Consider the following 18,412-nt stretch of genomic DNA (forward strand, 5'->3'; position numbering starts at 1 on the left):
CCCAGGACCCTGGAAACATGACCCGAGCCGAAGGCAGAGGCTTTAACCCACTGAGCCACCCAGGTGCCCCTGGAATTATGTTTCTTTTTTTTTTTTTTTTTTTAAGATTTTATTTATTTATTTGACAGAGAGAGATTACAAGTAGGCAGAGAGGCAGGCAGAGAGAGAGAGGAGAAAGCAGGCTCCCTGCTGAGCAGAGAGCCCGATGCGGGACTCGATCCCAGGACCCTGAGATCATGACCTGAGCCGAAGGCAGCGGCTTAACCCACTGAGCCACCCAGGCGCCCTGGAATTATGTTTCTTAATGTCAGCTTGCCTCAGCAGTGTTTGAAAAAAACCAAGAAAATAGGTCTTGTCCATAAAGTGACTGGAATTTTAAAGTAAAAAATGGGGGTGGGGTACAGAAAAATCTTATAGACCTACATGACACTTGCAGGAGAGTTATGTCGAAAATCCTAAGAAAAGATGAATTTCAGGGGGAAAAAAATAATCAGGGATTTGACAGAGATCTTCATTCTTTCCTAATAACCTTCATGAACTTGGAAATTGCATGTATTTGAGTTGACTTAATTATATATAAAGAGAAGAAATTCTGTGATCTCCAAGATTTTTTCCCTTAATACATTAGATAATAAATCTTACTTTTTTGTATATCGCCTCAAAGTTTCAAGTCCATATGTTTTATATATATATATAGGTCTTTTTGAGAAAAATTAAACACTTTGTTTTTATTTTAAAGTTATTATTTAGAAGTAATCTCTACACCCAACAGGGTGCTCTAACTTACAACCTCCAGATGAAAAGCTGCATGGTCTACCAACTGAGTCCGCCAGGTGCCCCCCAAGTCAAACACTTTAAATAGAGAATAAACTGGTTTCGCCACATGTAAAACTTCAGAGTCAGTCATCTCATATAGGCAATCTTCTCCATAATATGTCAGAAATCACATCTGTTTCAGTACCTGTGTGTAAAGTTCTAGAAGATTTGATGGATTTGAACATTCTTTGTCTTCTCCACACAGAAGTTTCAATTTTTCTAGAGCCGCAGAGGCCCGAATTAGAAAGTGATCTGTTAAGAGATAAAAACGTGAAGATTAGTTCATATAGTTTCAAAATGTTAAAGAGAAAAAAAGTGTACCTGAAATGATACTGTGTTATAGCACTGAAGCAGCATGGTATTAATAATATCTTTGTAAAACATAAGTACTGGGGCGCCTGGGTGGCTTAGTCCTTAAACATCTGTCTTTAGCTCTGGTCATGATCCCAGGTTTCTGGGACTGAGCCCCAAATTGGGCTCCCTCCTTGGCGGGAAGCCTGCTTCTCCCTCTTCCACTCCCCTTGCTCGTGTTCCCTCTCTCACTGTCTCTCTCTTCAAATAAATGGGAAAAAATCTTTAAAAACCCCAAAAAACATGAAATATCATAATGCCTAATCCTTCATAACAAATTTATCATGGTAATTTATTCTGGAGAGCTAGAATGGACTTCTAGATTCAGTTGTCATTTCTTAAATGCAATTTGTATTTTCATTTTCATGATGCTTCTTTTATGATGCTCACACACAATGTTTAAGAAATAAATGTAACTTTTATTGGAATAGTACAAGCAATATACATAAATCTACACAAAGGGCTTCCACTGAACTTGTAATTTCATAAATGAATTTTCTAAAACAGGATTAAATCAAAGGCCTCACAAAATGTAAGCTGAGCAATTATAACTTTATCCCGTGTCAATGTATTTATATATGTAAATAGCTGTTACAATTAATTACAATTACATAATCCATCTGCATATTTTATTCCTTTAAAAACCTCGAAATGGAAAAAAATTACCTAATTCTTTCAAAGAAGCAATTGAGTATTCTATTATGTCCTCTAAAAACAATTCACCCTTTCTCTCCTCTACATTGTCCACCTTCTCCCTCTTCTTTAATGTCATATTCCCTTTGCTTCTACGGTTTCACTTTTTCTTATGGATTTTTCCTCCCTAACCTATAAAGTGTCCATACCAAGGTGCTAGGTGTCTACCCTCTGTACCATCTCATGTCAAATTTAGACACGGCCACTATCAAGATATTAAAGTCCTTGGGTTTGCCCCTCTGTGCTTCCTTTCTGAAATATGAGCCCTTTCCAACACTAGCCAATGGACAGAAAATGTAATACTTGGTCCAGGCCCATCTGATTCAGCTTTAGCACTTATACAAATAGCTAAGCTGTTCACTGTTGAAGTAAAGGCACTACCAGCTTTAGTGAAGTCTGCTGGTAATCATACAATGACCTCAAGTTTTCCTAGAAGAGGCCTAATCTGTATCTAAATCAGATTCTGATTGCTTTTTCTTTTTTTTTTTTAAGATTTTATTTATCTATTTGAGAGAAAGAGTGCGAGAGAAAGAGGGAGAGAAGAGAGAGAGAAAGAGAGAGAGAGAGAGAGAAACTGAACAGGGGCAGAAGGAGAGGGAGCAGCAGACTCCCTGCCAAGCAGGAGCCCGTAGTGGGGCTCATCCTGGGATCATGACCCGAGCCCGAGGCAGACGCTAAACTGAGCCACCCAGGTGCCCCTCTGATTGCTTTTAAAGTCCACTATTCACATGAACTGAAAAGTACTTTGTTAGCACTGCCCTCCCTCCAGAGCCCAGAATTAGCATCTATACAACCCCGAAAAAAAAGACTACTGTGAAGTGAAATTATACGGAACATGGCACTCCTTAGAAACTGAGTTGGTGGGCGCCTGGGTGGCTCAGTGGGTTAAGCCGCTGCCTTCGGCTCAGGTCATGATCTCAGGGTCCTGGGATCGAGTCCTGCATCAGGCTCTCTGCTCAGCAGGGAGCCTGCTTCCTCCTCTCTCTCTCTGCCTGCCTCTCTGCCTACTTATGATCTCTGTCAAATAAATAAATAAAATCTTTAAAAAAAAAAAAAAGAAACTGAGTTGGTATTTTCTTTTTAAATTGCAAGATTATTTTAAATGTAAAGACTTGCACTGAATTCAGTAAGCCACTGCTGAAGGAGTAGCTCACAAACTCTAAGTACAGTGGAGGGGGGATAATGGCTCATATTTTAGCAAACTTTTATAAAATGCAATACTTTCACCAGAACCATTCAGTCAAAGAAACACTTGGCAAGGGACAGACAAGTGACTATTACATAATCCTAAAAAAAAGTCCACCTCACGGCATACCTCCATATAGTAAACACGGCATGTTTGTACAATGAGAAATAAAAAACAAAAATTGACTCAGTAATAAAAAGAGCATTCTTAGATGGAATATGTAGCCACGTTCCAGCTAATCTGATCTGAGGCAGAAAACAGGAACTATCAATCCCTATAACTTAATAAAAATACATAGTTGTTACAATAAAGGGCACATTTTGAGTGAATATTATTTTTGTTGTGTGGAAAAGAATGTCAAGTTCAGGGGCAGCTGAGTGGCTCAGTCCCTTAAGCATCCCAGGGTTCTGGGGTCAAGCCCACTGGGTTCCCTGCTCAGTGGGGAGTCTGCTTCTCTTTCTTCCTCTGCCTCTCCCCCTCTGTTCGTGCTTTGTCTCTTGATTTCTCTCTCTCGAATAAATAAACTCTTAAAAAAAAAGAATGCCAAGTTCAGTTCAAACATGAAACCACGTTTTAAACTTCATAAAATAAAAATATCTTGCTATTAATACTGATTAATGGCTCATAACATGGATCACTATCATTTTAATTTTAGTAAATTTTCACAACTTTAAAGTGTCCCAACAAGGAGCACCTGACTGGCTCAGTCGGTAGAGCATGCAACTCTTGATCCTATGGTTATAGGTTCGAGCCCCATGTTGTATGTAGAGATTACTTAAAAATAAAATCATTTGGTGCCTGGTTGGCTCAGTGGGTTAAAGCCTCTGCCTTCAGCTCAGGTCATGATTCTAGGGTCCTGAGATCGAGCCCCACATGAGGCTCTCTGCTTAGCAGGGAGCCTGCTTCCCTCTCTTCCTGCCTGCCTCTCTGCCTACTTGTGATCTCTGCCAAATAAATAAAATCTTAAAAATAAAATAAAATAAAATCTTTAAAAATAAAATCTCCGGGCGCCTGGGTGGCTCAGTGGGTTAAGCCGCTGCCTTCGGCTCGGGTCATGATCTCAGGGTTCTGGGATCGAGTCCTGTGTCAGGCTCTCTGCTCAGCAGGGAGCCTGCTTCCCTCTCTCTCTCTCTCTCTGCCTGCTTCTTCATCTACTTGTGATTTCTGTCAAATAAATAAATAAAATCTTAAAAAAATAAAAAAAAATAATAAAAACTTTACAAAAATATAAAGCACTTTACTTTTACTTCCACTGCTCATTCTAGTCTGGATTAAAGAACTCTTCCACGGGAAAATGAAAATGGCTTTCCGGTTCAGTGATAAATGAATAAAAACACTCTTCGATCTCTTTAGCGGGGGTGAGGTGGAGATCACTGTATAGTTTATTTAGAGGTAATCTGGATACACTTTCCGGTAATAGTCACTACAGTCCAAAACTATTCAGATGAACCCTGGGATACCCTTACCAGGTACCAAAAAAGAAATCAGCTTCAGGGTGATCTGTCGGGTTTTTAAGAACATACTCCTGAGAAAAGATAATCCAGCAAATAATCTTCACTGGAACTTGAGCCATTTCATCGTGGGCCCTCCTCAATAAATTCACCAACAATCAACCATCTGGCAAAATGTTTCACTACTATTTTCCTGTGAGTCCGATGACAATGAGTCCACAAAAATTTAAAAACCTACCTGCATAATGGCTCAAAACTCAAAAAGAAAATAATGTAGAAACTATAGGAAGCTGAAATGTAATAAAAGAGAATTGGACTTAAAACTAAAAGTCGAAAAAAATAAATTTATAAATAAATAAATAAATAATAATAATAAGTAACAGTCCAGGTAATTCTCTAAGCCAGTCTGTCCGAAGAAAACCATTTAGACACTTCCAAACAAGTGTTCTAATCCTAACAGAGCCCTTATGAGAACTGAGATGATGTATATGAAAGAATCATCTAAACTATCCCAATGTAAAGCTCTTCCGTAGAATACCATTTACAGTTGGATTCAGAATCCAAATCAGAAGAAATGTGTAACGTAGCAATGAAAAAGTGGAACTGGTAGGCGCGTCTAGCTATCTTCACTGCATCCAAAACAACCACTGCTGATTTGTGTACTACCAGACACCTTCAAACACTCATTTAAACTTCTATACTTTTATCCAGATCTTAACCTTTTCCCAGTCGCTAGCAAGATAAAGACAAGCAGCACAGATTTGAGATGCAAGCGGTTGTCATGGGTTATGAAAAGATGCAGTTTCGACGCAAATGCCCTAGCATAAGGGAACGTGAGTTCCTGGAGGGGGACAAGCGACCCTGCAGCGAGGCTCAGAAGCCCAGCACCCTGGGGAGCTCTGGTCTGGGAACTATACTGACCACAGGCCGAAGCCTCCAGCCTCTACCGCCACAGAGTGCCAGCTTTGAACTATGGCCGGCCGGCCCGCCCGCCCCCCTCTCCTCGGCTCCCTCACCATCTTCGCCGGCGGCTTCGCTGAGCTGCTGTATGTGGGCCTGAGCCAGGTCCCCGAGCTCTTCCACTCGCCTCACCACACTGGAACCAGCGGCCGCCATGGCCACAACGGGCGGGCGCGCCCCAGCCACGTGACTGCGCCAGCCCGCGGTCACCTGATTTCCCGGCGCAGGCGGGGCGTGAGGGCGGAGCTCGCCTGGCTGCTGGGACGGAACCCCCGCTCCGTAAGAGGGCTTACACTGGCGGGTAAATAAACTACCGCTTATTTTCTCCCTTTCGGACTTCCCCTCCCTCCCATAGCCCGGAGCAAGAGGTATACTTTAGCGGAGAGCATGACGTCAGAGTACGCCTCTCTCCCGCCCCCTCCTCCAAACCAATCGGGGAGCTGTCCACGCCCTCACGTTGGCCCAATGGGAAGCCAGCTTTCTCTGCGGGCGCTGGGAGGAGAGGGTGGATGCGACTGGCTGGAGGTGGTTGGCTGGCGGATCTCGCTGTTGGGTCTCTGGCCCGAGGCGGCTGTAGTCTGTAGGGCAGACGGGAAGCTTTGGAAGTTGGGTTGTCCTCATTTGGCCTTGTAGTGAGGGCGTTGCCTAAAATAAAATGATTATAACCTCCTGGTCAGAAATGGAAAGCCTGACAGCCCCTTTGCGGCACATAAAAGTCTTCAAGGGGTTATTGTGTGTCTGGGTGGGGCGCTCCAAATACTAGTGGGCGTTCCTAGTCTGCTTGTTGAGTGTCGCTTTTCCAAATCTTTAATTTTAGCACCTGGGTTTGTTTTATTTCTGAACTGCGTTGGCTGGCTTGTATTAATGTACTTTAACCGTCTCGCGTCCAGTAGCACCAAAATTTTGCATTTACAAAAAGTTCCACTGCCACACACCTCAACCCTCAATGTGCTCTTTATGTGTGAAGTTCATCCTCTCAAGAATGAATTTTAAAGCACTTAGTCTACGAGTCTAATGTCTACTTTTCATTCTCTATATTCTTGCCTCTTTCCAAACAAATCTTAACTCGTGTTTAGTTTTTTATTTGGACAAAGTACATCTTGAAAAATTTCTATTCTATCTTACTTTTTATGAAAGATAGTTTTTCTTTAATAGGCAATACTAAAAATAGGGAATGTGATAGTGTTGTGATTTATAAATGATTAATCACAGTGGCTTCTTAGTTGATCTTTATAACAGCTTCTTTCTCCTTCAGTTCACTCTAAACATAGTGGATGGACAGGAATCGTAAGTATTCAGATGTTTATTAGTTTAAGATTCTATGTTATCTTGTCAGTAAATTACTCTCTTGTCATGCATGTAAAGGCCAGGAAGTTTGCATTTTATGATCAGTATGGCTAAAGAATCAAAACTCTAATAAGCATTTGGTACCTCGGTGTTTATTTTATTTTATTTTATTTTATTTATTTATTTGACAGACAGAGATCAGAAAATAGGCAGAGAGAGAGAGAGAGGAGGAAGCAGGCTCTCCGCGGAGCGGACAGCCTGATGCGGGGCTCGATCCCAGGACCCTGGGATCATGACCTGAGCCGAAGGCAGAGGCTTTAACCCACTGAGCCACCCAGGCGCCCCTCGGTGTTTATTTTAAATAAATTTACGATTCCAATAATTCATTCAACAACCATGGACTTTTAGTAGAAAGCATACTTGGCACTGGGAATTATTGCTCAACCAATAAATCAAGTATGTGCTTGTTTTCAGAGAGCTGAAAGGGATGTGAGAGCATATAGTACAGCCCTTCATTTCCAGATGAAGAAATTGGGCAGAATTTGACTGTGAACTTCTCCAAACCCTACAGTACACAATATTGTGATTTGTGCAAGACCATACCAAAGTAAGCATCTGAAGAAGAGTGTCTCACCATAGATATAAACAGGTAACAGCCAGCCCCACTACGAAAGGCACTGAAGAAAATACTTGAAGCCAAAGAAACCCTGTCCTAAAAAAGAAAATATGAGTAATTTTCTCCAACTTTATAAGTTATATTTTTTTTTAAAAAAACCTGTAAAAATATGCTAGATTTTAAAAACTTCTCAAAGAAATTAATAACTCATTATGAATCTACCAAATTATCTTCTAAAATAAATGATTGATCTATTTGTACCATTATCCTCATTGCTAATATACAATTGGATAAAATCCAATTAGCTAAAAGGAAATTAATTAAGTTTAATCAAATTTTGGACCAGGAAGACTTTTTGTCTCTTGCAGTGTCTCTCTAGTTCCCTCTACTGACAATGTTTAACATCATATCAGCTTACCAAAAAATACTTAAAGGGCCCATTCATTCATTTATTTTACTCATAGAAGAGGCAAAACAGGATAAATTTAGAGCTCATAGTCAATAAATCTATAACCAGAACAGTAACAGCATATGCAATGACTCTAAGTTTGGAAATTGCTTGGCAGTTTGGAGGAATGGAAGGAAGCCAAATGGTCCTAGTGTGAGGGGGAAAGTGGAACAAGGTGAGCTTTAAGGCTATCTCTTAAGGTGGATGCCCCACTCATAACCATGGAAATAAACTTCAAACCCTGGAGTGAGCTTCTGTTGGCAATATCTATATTAATTGACCCCGTCTTCTGGCCATGGCCAATTCATTTATTCAATTAGTTGCTCATTAATTCAATGTTTAATGAGCACCTACTTAATACCAGGCACAGGTGTATGGTAATAAACAAGACAGAATGGCCTTTGTGGAGATAGATCGAATGGTAGATAATAGATCCAGAGGTAAAAATCGGACAGAAACCAAGTCAATCAGATTCTTTCTACAGGTAATTTGAAACACTGAAGAGAGAAGCACAGAGACAGGACTAATCATACTAATGTCAGTGCTCCAGGGAGAAACCCATCTGCTGCTACAGAGGTTCCTAGGGGAGGACTTGGGTTTCTTTGGCTCCCTAAATCTTGGTTACTCAACTTTTTCTTGATAATTTTTTCTCGATAATTTCTTGATAATTTCCCATATCTCAACTTTTTCTTGATAACTTTTTCTTGATAATTTCCCATATCTTTATCCTGAAACTAATTAGAGTCAGTTTCTGTTGCCCACAATAAAAAAAAAATACAGAATGGGTATATGTTAGTAGGGGCATATCAGGCAAGGCTTCTGATGCCATGTTAAATATTGTGGACTTTATCTTTTTGGGGCAGAGAGAAAGAGAGAGGGACACTGTAGAAGGGGAGGGGCAGAGGGGGAGAGACAGAGAGCATCTTAAGTAGGCTCCACACTCACCAAAGAGCCAGATGTGGAGGTCATTCTCACAACCATGAGGTCATGACCTGAGCTGGAATCACAAGTGGAATGTTTAACCCACTGAGCCATCCAGGCGCTATTAGGTAGAATAATTTTGACTGCAGTTCTCAGAAAAATCAACTAGAAGCTAAACAATGAGGAAATAAATGAATTGGAAAATGAATCCCAGACATAGGACAGGCTTCAATGCTGCCTTAAATCAGCAGCCCTAGCTCCATTTCTCTGCAAGTCCTTTGGCTTTGCATTTTTTGTATGTTGGCTTTACCTACAGCCTGATTGTGAAAAGGCTGCAGCCATTACAGGCCTCATATCTAAGAAAACTACCATTAGAGGAAGAGAACGGCAGTACGCAACTTTGTGATTTGTGACTGAAAGCTCACAGAGGGAGAGGGAGAAACAGACTCACCACTCATGGAGAGCCCAATGTGGGGCTCCATCCCAGGAACCTGAGATGATGACCCGAGCTGAAGGCAGATGCTTAACTGACTGAGCCACCCAGGTGCACCAGAAAGGGCTTTTTTCAATTCGACATTCTATCAGTGAATTAGAATTAGTTGTAAGTTATAGACAAAACCACAGAGGCTTAAGACAGATGCTCATTGCTCTCTCAGAGTCCAGAAATCTGTAAGTTTTCAGTCCATAGTTGTATAAGCACTCCATGGTGTCAGGGTGCCAGATTTCTTCCATCTTGTTGTTCTGCCACAAGTGTTTCCTTCCTAAGGAAGGAAATCAGCTCTTGATCTAAGGTGGTCTGTGGAAGTCTAGGCTTTATATTCATATTCCAGCCAGTAGAAAGGAAGAAACACAGATCATGTTCCCTCCTCCTAAGGGCATTTCCTGGAAGCTGCATTGACCATTTCCACTTATATCCAACTAGCTAGGCCATACCAGGATATAATAAGCTAGAAAAATGTAAGCTTTATTCCCAGCAACCCATGAGCCTTCTAGTGTGACCAGTGATCCTAGTTTGTCTGGAATTTAGGGCTTCCACGAGACACAGGATTTTCAATATTAGACAGTTGGTCACCATAGTTCCATTACTCTGGAAAGAGATGAGAATGGATATTTTCCAACACAGCCACAATCAACTGGGAGCTTTTTTGTTGTAACTGATAAGAAATTAGACATAAAATGGCATAAGCTAAAAACAGGAAAAAAAAATTTGCTGAATGATGTAACTGAAAAACAGAGGCCCAAATAAAGGCATTAGAACCAGGTCTCTCTTGAACTGCCTATTGCCTTTGGTTCTCTGTTGGCGCCATTTTCAAGGTGGTACCAATGGTGGCAAAAGGCTGCCAGCAGCATTGGGCTCCCATTCTTCAAATTATAAGCCAGTCAAAAAGAAGAGCCTTGGGCGCCTGGGTGGCTCAGTGGGTTGGGCTGCTGCCTTCTGCTCAGGTCATGATCTCAGGGTCTTGGGATTGAGGCCCGAATCGGGCTCTCTGCTCAGCGGGGAGCCTGCTTCCTCCTCTCTCTCTGCCTGCCTCTCTGCCTGCTTGTGATCTCTCTCTGTCAAATGGATAAATAAAATCTTTAAAAAAAAAAAAAAAAAAGAGCCTTAATCTAACAACCAGAACAAAATCTAAGAGCCTGGTCCTCACACGCCTGAATGTGATCAGCTGCTCATCCCTAAGGCCATTACTGTCCCCAGGGGATCACTGTCCCTTGGAGCAGGTGGGTTCACCCTCCCTGCCAAACTGTTAGACCTGAAAGCAAAGAAAGGAAGTTTATTTTAAAAACTGTCGGTACACAGAAAAGGGTGGATCAGAGGCTACTGAGCAGCAAAATCACAAATGTTCACTATTGTATGATCCCTGATCCCTTTGCCAAGCCTACGATGTCTGAAAAGCAGAGAGATTGAGATCACTGCCAGAAAGAAAATCTTGCTCTCCCATAACGACAGATACACAGGAGGTTCTAGGTGATGCTCTAACATGGTTTTAAGCAGCCTCTTCTGTCTGGCTTTTCCTTCCTCATTCCTGTCCCACCTGGCCTTCATGGTCTTAATAAGTCCTTTATTTCTATTCCCAGTGAGTTATAACCAGTTTTCCTAAATGGATACAGAAGATTAAAAACTTCAGATTCTTCAAGTCCCTAACAGAAAATTATCTAAAAGGCCAATACACCCTTGCTCAGTTAATCTGAGCACAATTTATGGCTTAACACCAGTGGTATTGTGCAGATAGTCTTCTATTGTTTTTTTCAGTCTTACCAAACCCCCTCCACCATACCAGTACATATATCCTGCATAATATATCTTGTGTGTGTATGTGTTAATATAACATATGTGATTTTTTTCTAATTCAGATTTTGAGGCAAAAACACATTTTGGTCCATACAGCATGACTTAGAGCTCACATAGTAAATCAGAGTGGTAGTGGTATCAGAAAAGAATTACTTGGGGTGCCTGGGTGGCTCAATCAGTTAAGTGTCTGCTTATGGCTCAGGTCAGGATCTCACGGTCCTTGGATAAAGCCCACACTAGTCTCCCTGCCCCGAGAAGGCCTCCTTCTCTCTCGACCTCTGCCCCCCTCCCAGCTTGTCCTTTCTCTCTCTTGCTATCAAAAGAATAAATAAAAATCTTTAAAAAAAAGAACAAAAGGAATTATTTTACTCTTCAAATAAATTATATTTGTATAGCACTTTTAAATTCCCAGAAAATTCTTGCACCTTATCTCTAAGTCTCAACAACTCAGTGAAGCAGGTAGATATAAATATTTTCCATACTTCATAGGTAAAAACCTGAAACTCAGGAAAAGTTACATGACTTGTTTAATTTCCCACAAGTAGCGAGTGGCAGAGTAGAAATTAGAACCTCCTTTCTCTTGGTTCCTAGATCTCTGATCATTCCACCACTCTCACCTTCTTGCCCATCTCTCCACTTTCCAAAACCACTGGCCCTTTGGGGATGCTTTATATCACACTAGTTACCAACTGTGCCCTCAGACTATGAGAGACCTGGGTTCGAACACCATCTCCTCTTCTTACTTCTCACATCGTTTCTGCTCTGTTTAACATTTCTCACTCTCATGATTTGGCCATCATGTATACAATGTATACAATGACACCCAAATCTATCCTATCTCCAACCTAAACCTCTTCATTGAGCTTCATACTTCCATATACTGTTATATGAAATCACTTACTGGGCATTTCAGCTGTAAATGCCATAGGTATTTCAAATTTAAAATATCCAATCCAGGGATTATCATTTCCTACCCCATCTGTGATACCCCAGCTCCTATCTTGGAATCATTCTTGAATCCTATTCACTCAGCCCCATTCCAGTTCCACCGAAACAGACGCAAAGTTCTGAATATTCTACCTCCTTTCCTTTCCAAGGAGAGGTGAGCAACTATCCACCCAAAGTCTTGATTAATATATTCAATTTTATTTTATTTTTTTAAAGATTTTATTTATCTTCTTGGCAGAGAGAGAGATAACAAGTAGGCAGAGAAGCAGGCAGAGAAGAGGGCGGGGGAAGCAGGACCCTGGGATCATGACCTGAGCGGAAGGCAGAGGCTTTAACCCAATGAGCCACCTAGGCGCCCCCAATATATTCGATTTTATTAAAAGGATAATTGGCCCATTGTGGTAGATATAGATACAGCAATAGTCCCACAAACACATCCACATCCTAATTTCTAGAATCTGTGAAAGTTACCTTACATGGCAAAGGAAGAGTAAGTTGCAGATGGAATTGAGACTGCTAATCAGCTGATCTTAAAATAGGGATGTTACCCTGGATTATCTGGGTGAACCTGTTATAATCACAAGGGTGAAAAGTGGAAGAGGGAGGCAGACGTTAGAGTGATGCCAGAGGAGAACTGGACTCACCTTTGCCAACTTTGGAGATGGAGAAAGGGGGTGATGAACCAAGGAATGTGAGTAGCCTAGAAAAAATCCAGAACCTAGAAAAGGCAAAGAAACTTGGCTAAGGCCTCCATTGGGTTTATATTTGTCACAGATTGCCACAAAATCAGTGGCTTAAAACAACACACATTTATTTCCTTATGGCTCTGGAGGTCAGAATTCCAAAATCGGTTTCAACATGTGCCAACAGGGCACACTGCCTCTCGCAGTTCCAGGGAAGAATCTGTTTCCTGTTTTTCTCCAGCTCCTAGAGCTGCATTTTTTACGTTCCCTAACTCGTAGCCCTTTCATCTGTCTTCAGAGCTAGCCATGTGGCAGATTCAAATCTTTTTGTGGAAAAAAAAAAAACTTTTTGTGTTTTTATCATATCACCTTCTCCTTTCTGACATCAAATCTGCTTACATTCCCGATTCTTATAAGAATCCAACATCTAATTGTTTGCTCCCAGCTCTTAAAAGACTTGTTAGAAATTATTCATGTCTAAAGGACAGCCAGCTCTTTTATTACTATTGGACAGAATGCTGCTGTCCAATAGAACGTTCTGTGATAATGGATGTGACCTATACTTGTGCTGTATTTCATAAAAATTGAATCACATATGGTCTTTTATGACTAGCTGCTTTTGCTTATACAACATCTTCAAGATTAATCCATTTTTGTAGCATGCATTAGTACTTCATTCCTTTTTCTTACCAAATAAGATTCGGCTGTTTGGATATACCACATTTTGTTTATTCATCAGTTGATGGGACCTTGGGTTGTTTTCACCTCTGGCAGTTAATATTGCTATAAACATTTCTGTATAAGTTTTTTGTGGCCCTATGTTTTCACTTTTTTAGGGTAAGAAATGAACTGCTGTGTCATATGGTAACTCTATGTTTGTTTGACAGACTGCCAGACTGTTTTCCATTTTACTTTCCCACCACTATGTTAGGGTTCTATTTTCCTAACATTCTCACCAACATTTCCTATTACTTCACTTTTTGATTTTAGTCATCCTACTGGGATGTTACTGGTGTAACTGGTATCGTGCTTTTGATGTGGATTTCCCTAAGGAATAATTGTGTTGAGTATCTTTTCATGTGCTTATTGGCCATTTGTGTATCTTTGAAGAAATGTCTATCCAGAGCCTTTGTACATTTTTAAATGGGCCATTAAAATTTTTATTATTGACTTGTAAGAGCTCTTTATATATTCCAAATAGAAATCATTTGTGAGATGTATGATTTTCTCCTATATTTTCCTATTCCATAGGTGATTTTTCACTTTCTTAATGCTGTCCTTTTTCTTTTGCTGCTCATGTTTTTTTGCTTTTCTTTTTTTTCTAAGAACCCATCACCAAATCTGAGGTCATGAAATTCATCTGTGTCTTCTGGGGATTTTATAGTTTAGCTCATTTTACATTTAGGTCTTTGATCCATTTTGCATTAATTTTTGCTTCTGGTATGAATAAAGGGTCCAACTTAATTCTGCTTGTGGATATCCAGTTCTTGGAAAGACTATTTCTTGCCCATTGACTAGTCCTGGCACCTTTGTTGAAAATCAGTTGATAAGTCTTTTGATATTTTTACCTAGTTATACTATCCATTATTTAAATTTGAATATTGGAGTCTCTATTACTATTCAATGGTCTGTTTCTCTCTTTGTTTATTTATTTGGCACTCTGATGTTAGTGACATATATATTTATAATTTTAATATTTTCCTTTTATCATGATTTGAATGGTACCCTTACAAAAGATCTGGCTATGGGGAATACTTCTGTTTCTCTTCCTGCCCCACCCTTCAACTAAAAAGATGTAAAAATAAGCCTTCTCTTACATGCAGAGAGTCCAGTTTTATTATTACTAGGATTGACTTTCAATAGACAATTCAATTATTATTGCATACCTATCCAATTATTGTCAGAGAAGAGGGCCACAGATTATTCTAAAACACAAGATATTACTTTTAATTTATTCATTTCATTATGACAAGAACATGACTCTCTTGTTTCCAAATCATTAGATTCTAGCTCTTTTCTAAGCAATGCCAAAGAAATATTTCTTAGAAAAACTAGACGTCTAGGGGTTCCTGGGCAGCTCAGTCAGTTAAGCGTCTGCCTTTGGATCTGGTCATGATCCTGGGGTCCTGGGATAGAGCCCCATGTCAGGCTCCCTGCTCAGTGGGGGGTCTGCTTCTCCTTCTCCCTCTACCCTTACCCCTGCTCCTTCTCTCTCTTTCTCACTCACTCTATCAAATAAATAAATAAAACAAAACAGAACTAGACTTCTTGTCCCATGAAAGGGAATATATCTCATTTCTTCTTATACTGCTGCTGTATAGACGAGAACCTGCTCTAGAACAAATGTCTGATAACTTCAAATTTTAAAATTGTTTTTATCACCTCTTCAGGAACAGATATTTATAGATATTTCAAAAAGAAGGTGGAGGTTATATAACTTTCTATCCACAATGAAATAAGAGTATTAATTATAACAGCATAAAGAATAAAGTCAAATCACCTGAAATAAAAGTAACTCCTATTGAAATTTCTATAAATACTCTCCTGGGCATTCATGAATAAACAAAAGCAATTTTTCTTTTTTTTGTAGATTCTTACTGTCATAGAGCTTTAATCTGATTTTTTGACTTTTCAATGTCTTGGAGATATTGAAATGTGTCATTCTTTTTAATATTTCAAAGTCTGCATAATTAAGAGCTTAAGAAATTTTATTGGATAATGATTAATTTAAAAAATTACACAAATAGTATACAATCACCTACAGTAAAAATTAAAACAAGGCAATGCATATAGATGGAAAATTATAAATTTGTCTTCACTTTGGACTCCTACTCTCTCTAACCTTCTAGAATAACCACTGTTTGTTTTTTTCAGATATCTTTCTATTAATTTCCATATGAATATCACAAATATATAATTTTGGTTTATTCCTCTTTACATAAATGAAATCACATAATACACATTATTCTGCAACTTGATTTCTTCAAAATATATCCTGGTGAAGTTTTTCTGTAAGTACATGTAGATCCCTCTTATTCTTTATGACCGCTGTGTAGTATCTCTAGGTAAAGATATCTGTGAATTCCTCCCAGTACTTTCCTAACTGCATTCTAGTAAAATAGCACTTTAACACTTTTAGACTGGTTATGCTCTAGGACTCATCAGTAATATTTGTCCATTCTGTCCTTTTAGCAGAAGTGTTTTGTTAGACATCAATAAAGGAGACAGCAGGCTACTCTGAGATAGGCAGAAAACCCAGTGTAGATATGCCTGGAGGGTAGCCATGTTTCAAGTCACAGCTCAAGCCTACAGGGAACTGGCTAGTATCCATTAATAATTTTTAAGTGGGGAGATGTTTATCATGTTGATTTATTTATTTTCCAACTTAATAGCTTTTTATCACTGAAGTACATGTAGGTTTTTTTCTTTGAAGGCTGCCACCCCCATTCATCTATAGAGAAATACACGTTGGAAGATTAGCACTGCCATTCCATTGTGGGTCGCCACAGGAATGATTAGTGTGTGATGTGAAACACAATGTTTAGTCTCCTGAAATGCTCCTCTGGATTCCCGGGTTAGAACTGGAGAAGGCAAAGTTAGTAACCAAACTGGAAATATATATTTTTATGTATATACATATGAATACATATAAATATTATACACAGGAAGTATATAAACATGTATATGTTTATATACATAAACATATGTGGCTCAGTGGTTAAGCCTCTGCCTCCAGCTCAGGTCATGATCTCAAGGTCCTGGGATAGAGTCCCGCATGGGGCACTCTGCTCAGCAGGGAGCCTGCTTCCCCTCTCTCTTTGCCTGCCTCTCTGTCTACCTGTGATCTCTCTCTCCCTCTGCCAAATAAATAAATAAAACCTTTAAAAAAAAAGAAAAAGAACACTTCACATGAGATAGATCCTCTTAACACATTTTTGACTGCACAATACAGTATTATTAACTACATGCACAGTGTTGTACAGCAGAACTCTAGAACTTACTCATTGTGTATATGTGAAACTCTACACATGTTGGATAGCAACTCCCACGTTCCCCCCCTCCCTGAGTCCCTGGCAGCCATCATTCTACTTTTATGAATTTGACTGTTTTTAGATACCTCATATAAGTGGAATCTTACAGTATTTGTCTGTGGCTGACTTACTTCAATTAGCATACTTCAATTAGCATTACTTCAATTGTCCTCCAGGTGCATTCATCATGTTACATATGGCAGGATCTCCTTCTTTTGTAAGGTATGTATATATCACATTTTCTTTATCCATTTATCCGTGAATGGATATTTCTCTTGCTTCCACATCTTGGCTATTGTGAATAATGCTGCAATGAATATAGTGGTACAAATACCTTGAGATCCTGAAATAAGGGTATTTTGAACTCACATCAAAACTCTATGTATAGGGATGCCTGGGTAGCTCAGTCCTTAATTGTCTGCCTTCGGCTTGGATTGTGATCCCAGAATCCTGGGATCAAGCCCCACATCAGGCTCCCTGATCCCCGTGAAGCCTGCATCGCCCTCTATCACTCCCTCTGCCTGTATTCTCTCTCTCACTGTCTCTCTCTCTGTCAAATAAATAAAACCTTAAAAAAACCTGTATGTATGTGCTATTAAAACACACTGAGGGTTGCTGGGGGGAAGGGGGTTGGGAGAAGGGGGGTGGGGTTATGGACATTGGGGAGGGTATGTGCTTTGGTGAGTGCTGTGAAGTGTGTAAACCTGGCGATTCACAGACCTGTACCCCTGGGATAAAAAATATATGTTTATAATAAAAAAAAGTCAATTAGAAGTTACATAATATTTTAAACAATGACAGAAAATACCTAAAGTCCTGCTCTCATTATATGAATTTTTTTTTCATTTTTTCAGTGGTCTTTTCCAGTTTTTGGCCGTATGTGAAACTATATGACACACAGCTGTGATCGTTATACAGTTTGAATTCTGCTTTTTACAATTATCCTTAACATTTCCACACACGCTTGAAATTTTTACTTTTTAGTGGTGGCAAAATAAAACTTTCAAAAAGGATGTACTATAATATAATGAATTGGTTCCTTATGCCTGGATAAGTGACCTTGAATTCTGCTCTACTGAGCAGCTAAAATAATAAACATGGAACATAATACAGAAATAAAGGGTATCACAATGTCTTGACAGCATTTTTCTGAAATATATTATTGCAGGCATTAGTAGTTTTCTTAGAGCACAACTAGAGGATGGTGTCACAAAAATAAATAAATAAATAAATAAATAATCAATCATCCAGTCAACAGGGTACATGAAAAGGTGCTCAACATCACTAACCATCAGGAAAATGCAAAAATCAAAACGACATTGAGTCATGCCAGTCAGAACAGCTGTTATCAAAAAACAAAAAATAATAAGTGTTGGCAAGGATGTGGAGAAAAGGGAAACCTTGTGGTTTGCTGGTGGGAATATGAATTCATACAGCCACCGTGGAAAACAGGATGAAGTTTTCTCAAGAAATTAAAAATAGAAATATCATATGGTCCCACAATTCTACTTCTGGGTATTCAAAGGAAAAGAAAACACTAACTCAAAAGTTACAAGCATCTCCATGTTCACACAGCATAATTCATAATAGCCAAGGCAAGGAAGCAACCTGTGTCTATGTGTTCATCAATGGATGAATGGATAAAGAAAATGTGATATATTGTTTTATACATATGTATATATATACATCTTCTGTATATGGATATATACAAAATTCAGTCATAAAAAAGAA

At 39.4% G+C, this 18,412-nt stretch overlaps 1 protein-coding gene and 1 long non-coding RNA gene across 3 annotated transcripts in view; one reads left to right on the plus strand and one right to left on the minus strand.

The window, feature by feature from the left end:
* C3H5orf51 (chromosome 3 C5orf51 homolog) overlaps positions 1–18,412 on the minus strand; it is a 40,674-nt gene that overhangs the window by 15,329 nt on the left and 6,933 nt on the right. The window contains exons 4-8 of one of the 2 annotated variants that reach the window (XM_032337502.1): positions 12,612–12,685; positions 7,379–7,456; positions 5,914–6,102; positions 5,514–5,751; positions 962–1,068 (exon numbers count right to left, since the gene is read on the minus strand). In XM_032337502.1, the coding sequence (XP_032193393.1) occupies positions 962–1,068; positions 5,514–5,751; positions 5,914–6,102; positions 7,379–7,381 (537 nt within the window). In that variant the 5' untranslated portion in view covers positions 7,382–7,456; positions 12,612–12,685. The remainder of the gene's footprint in view (positions 1–961; positions 1,069–5,513; positions 5,752–5,913; positions 6,103–7,378; positions 7,457–12,611; positions 12,686–18,412) is intronic. The other variant, XM_032337503.1, reaches the window with a different exon arrangement.
* LOC116586936 lies at positions 5,685–18,291 on the plus strand. The gene is made up of 3 exons (XR_004284212.1): positions 5,685–5,758; positions 16,858–16,903; positions 17,536–18,291. It is a non-coding gene; the product is annotated as an uncharacterized LOC116586936 (long non-coding RNA).

This window comes from Mustela erminea, chromosome 3 (genome assembly GCF_009829155.1).
Source record: "Mustela erminea isolate mMusErm1 chromosome 3, mMusErm1.Pri, whole genome shotgun sequence".
Taxonomy (NCBI): domain Eukaryota; kingdom Metazoa; phylum Chordata; class Mammalia; order Carnivora; family Mustelidae; genus Mustela; species Mustela erminea.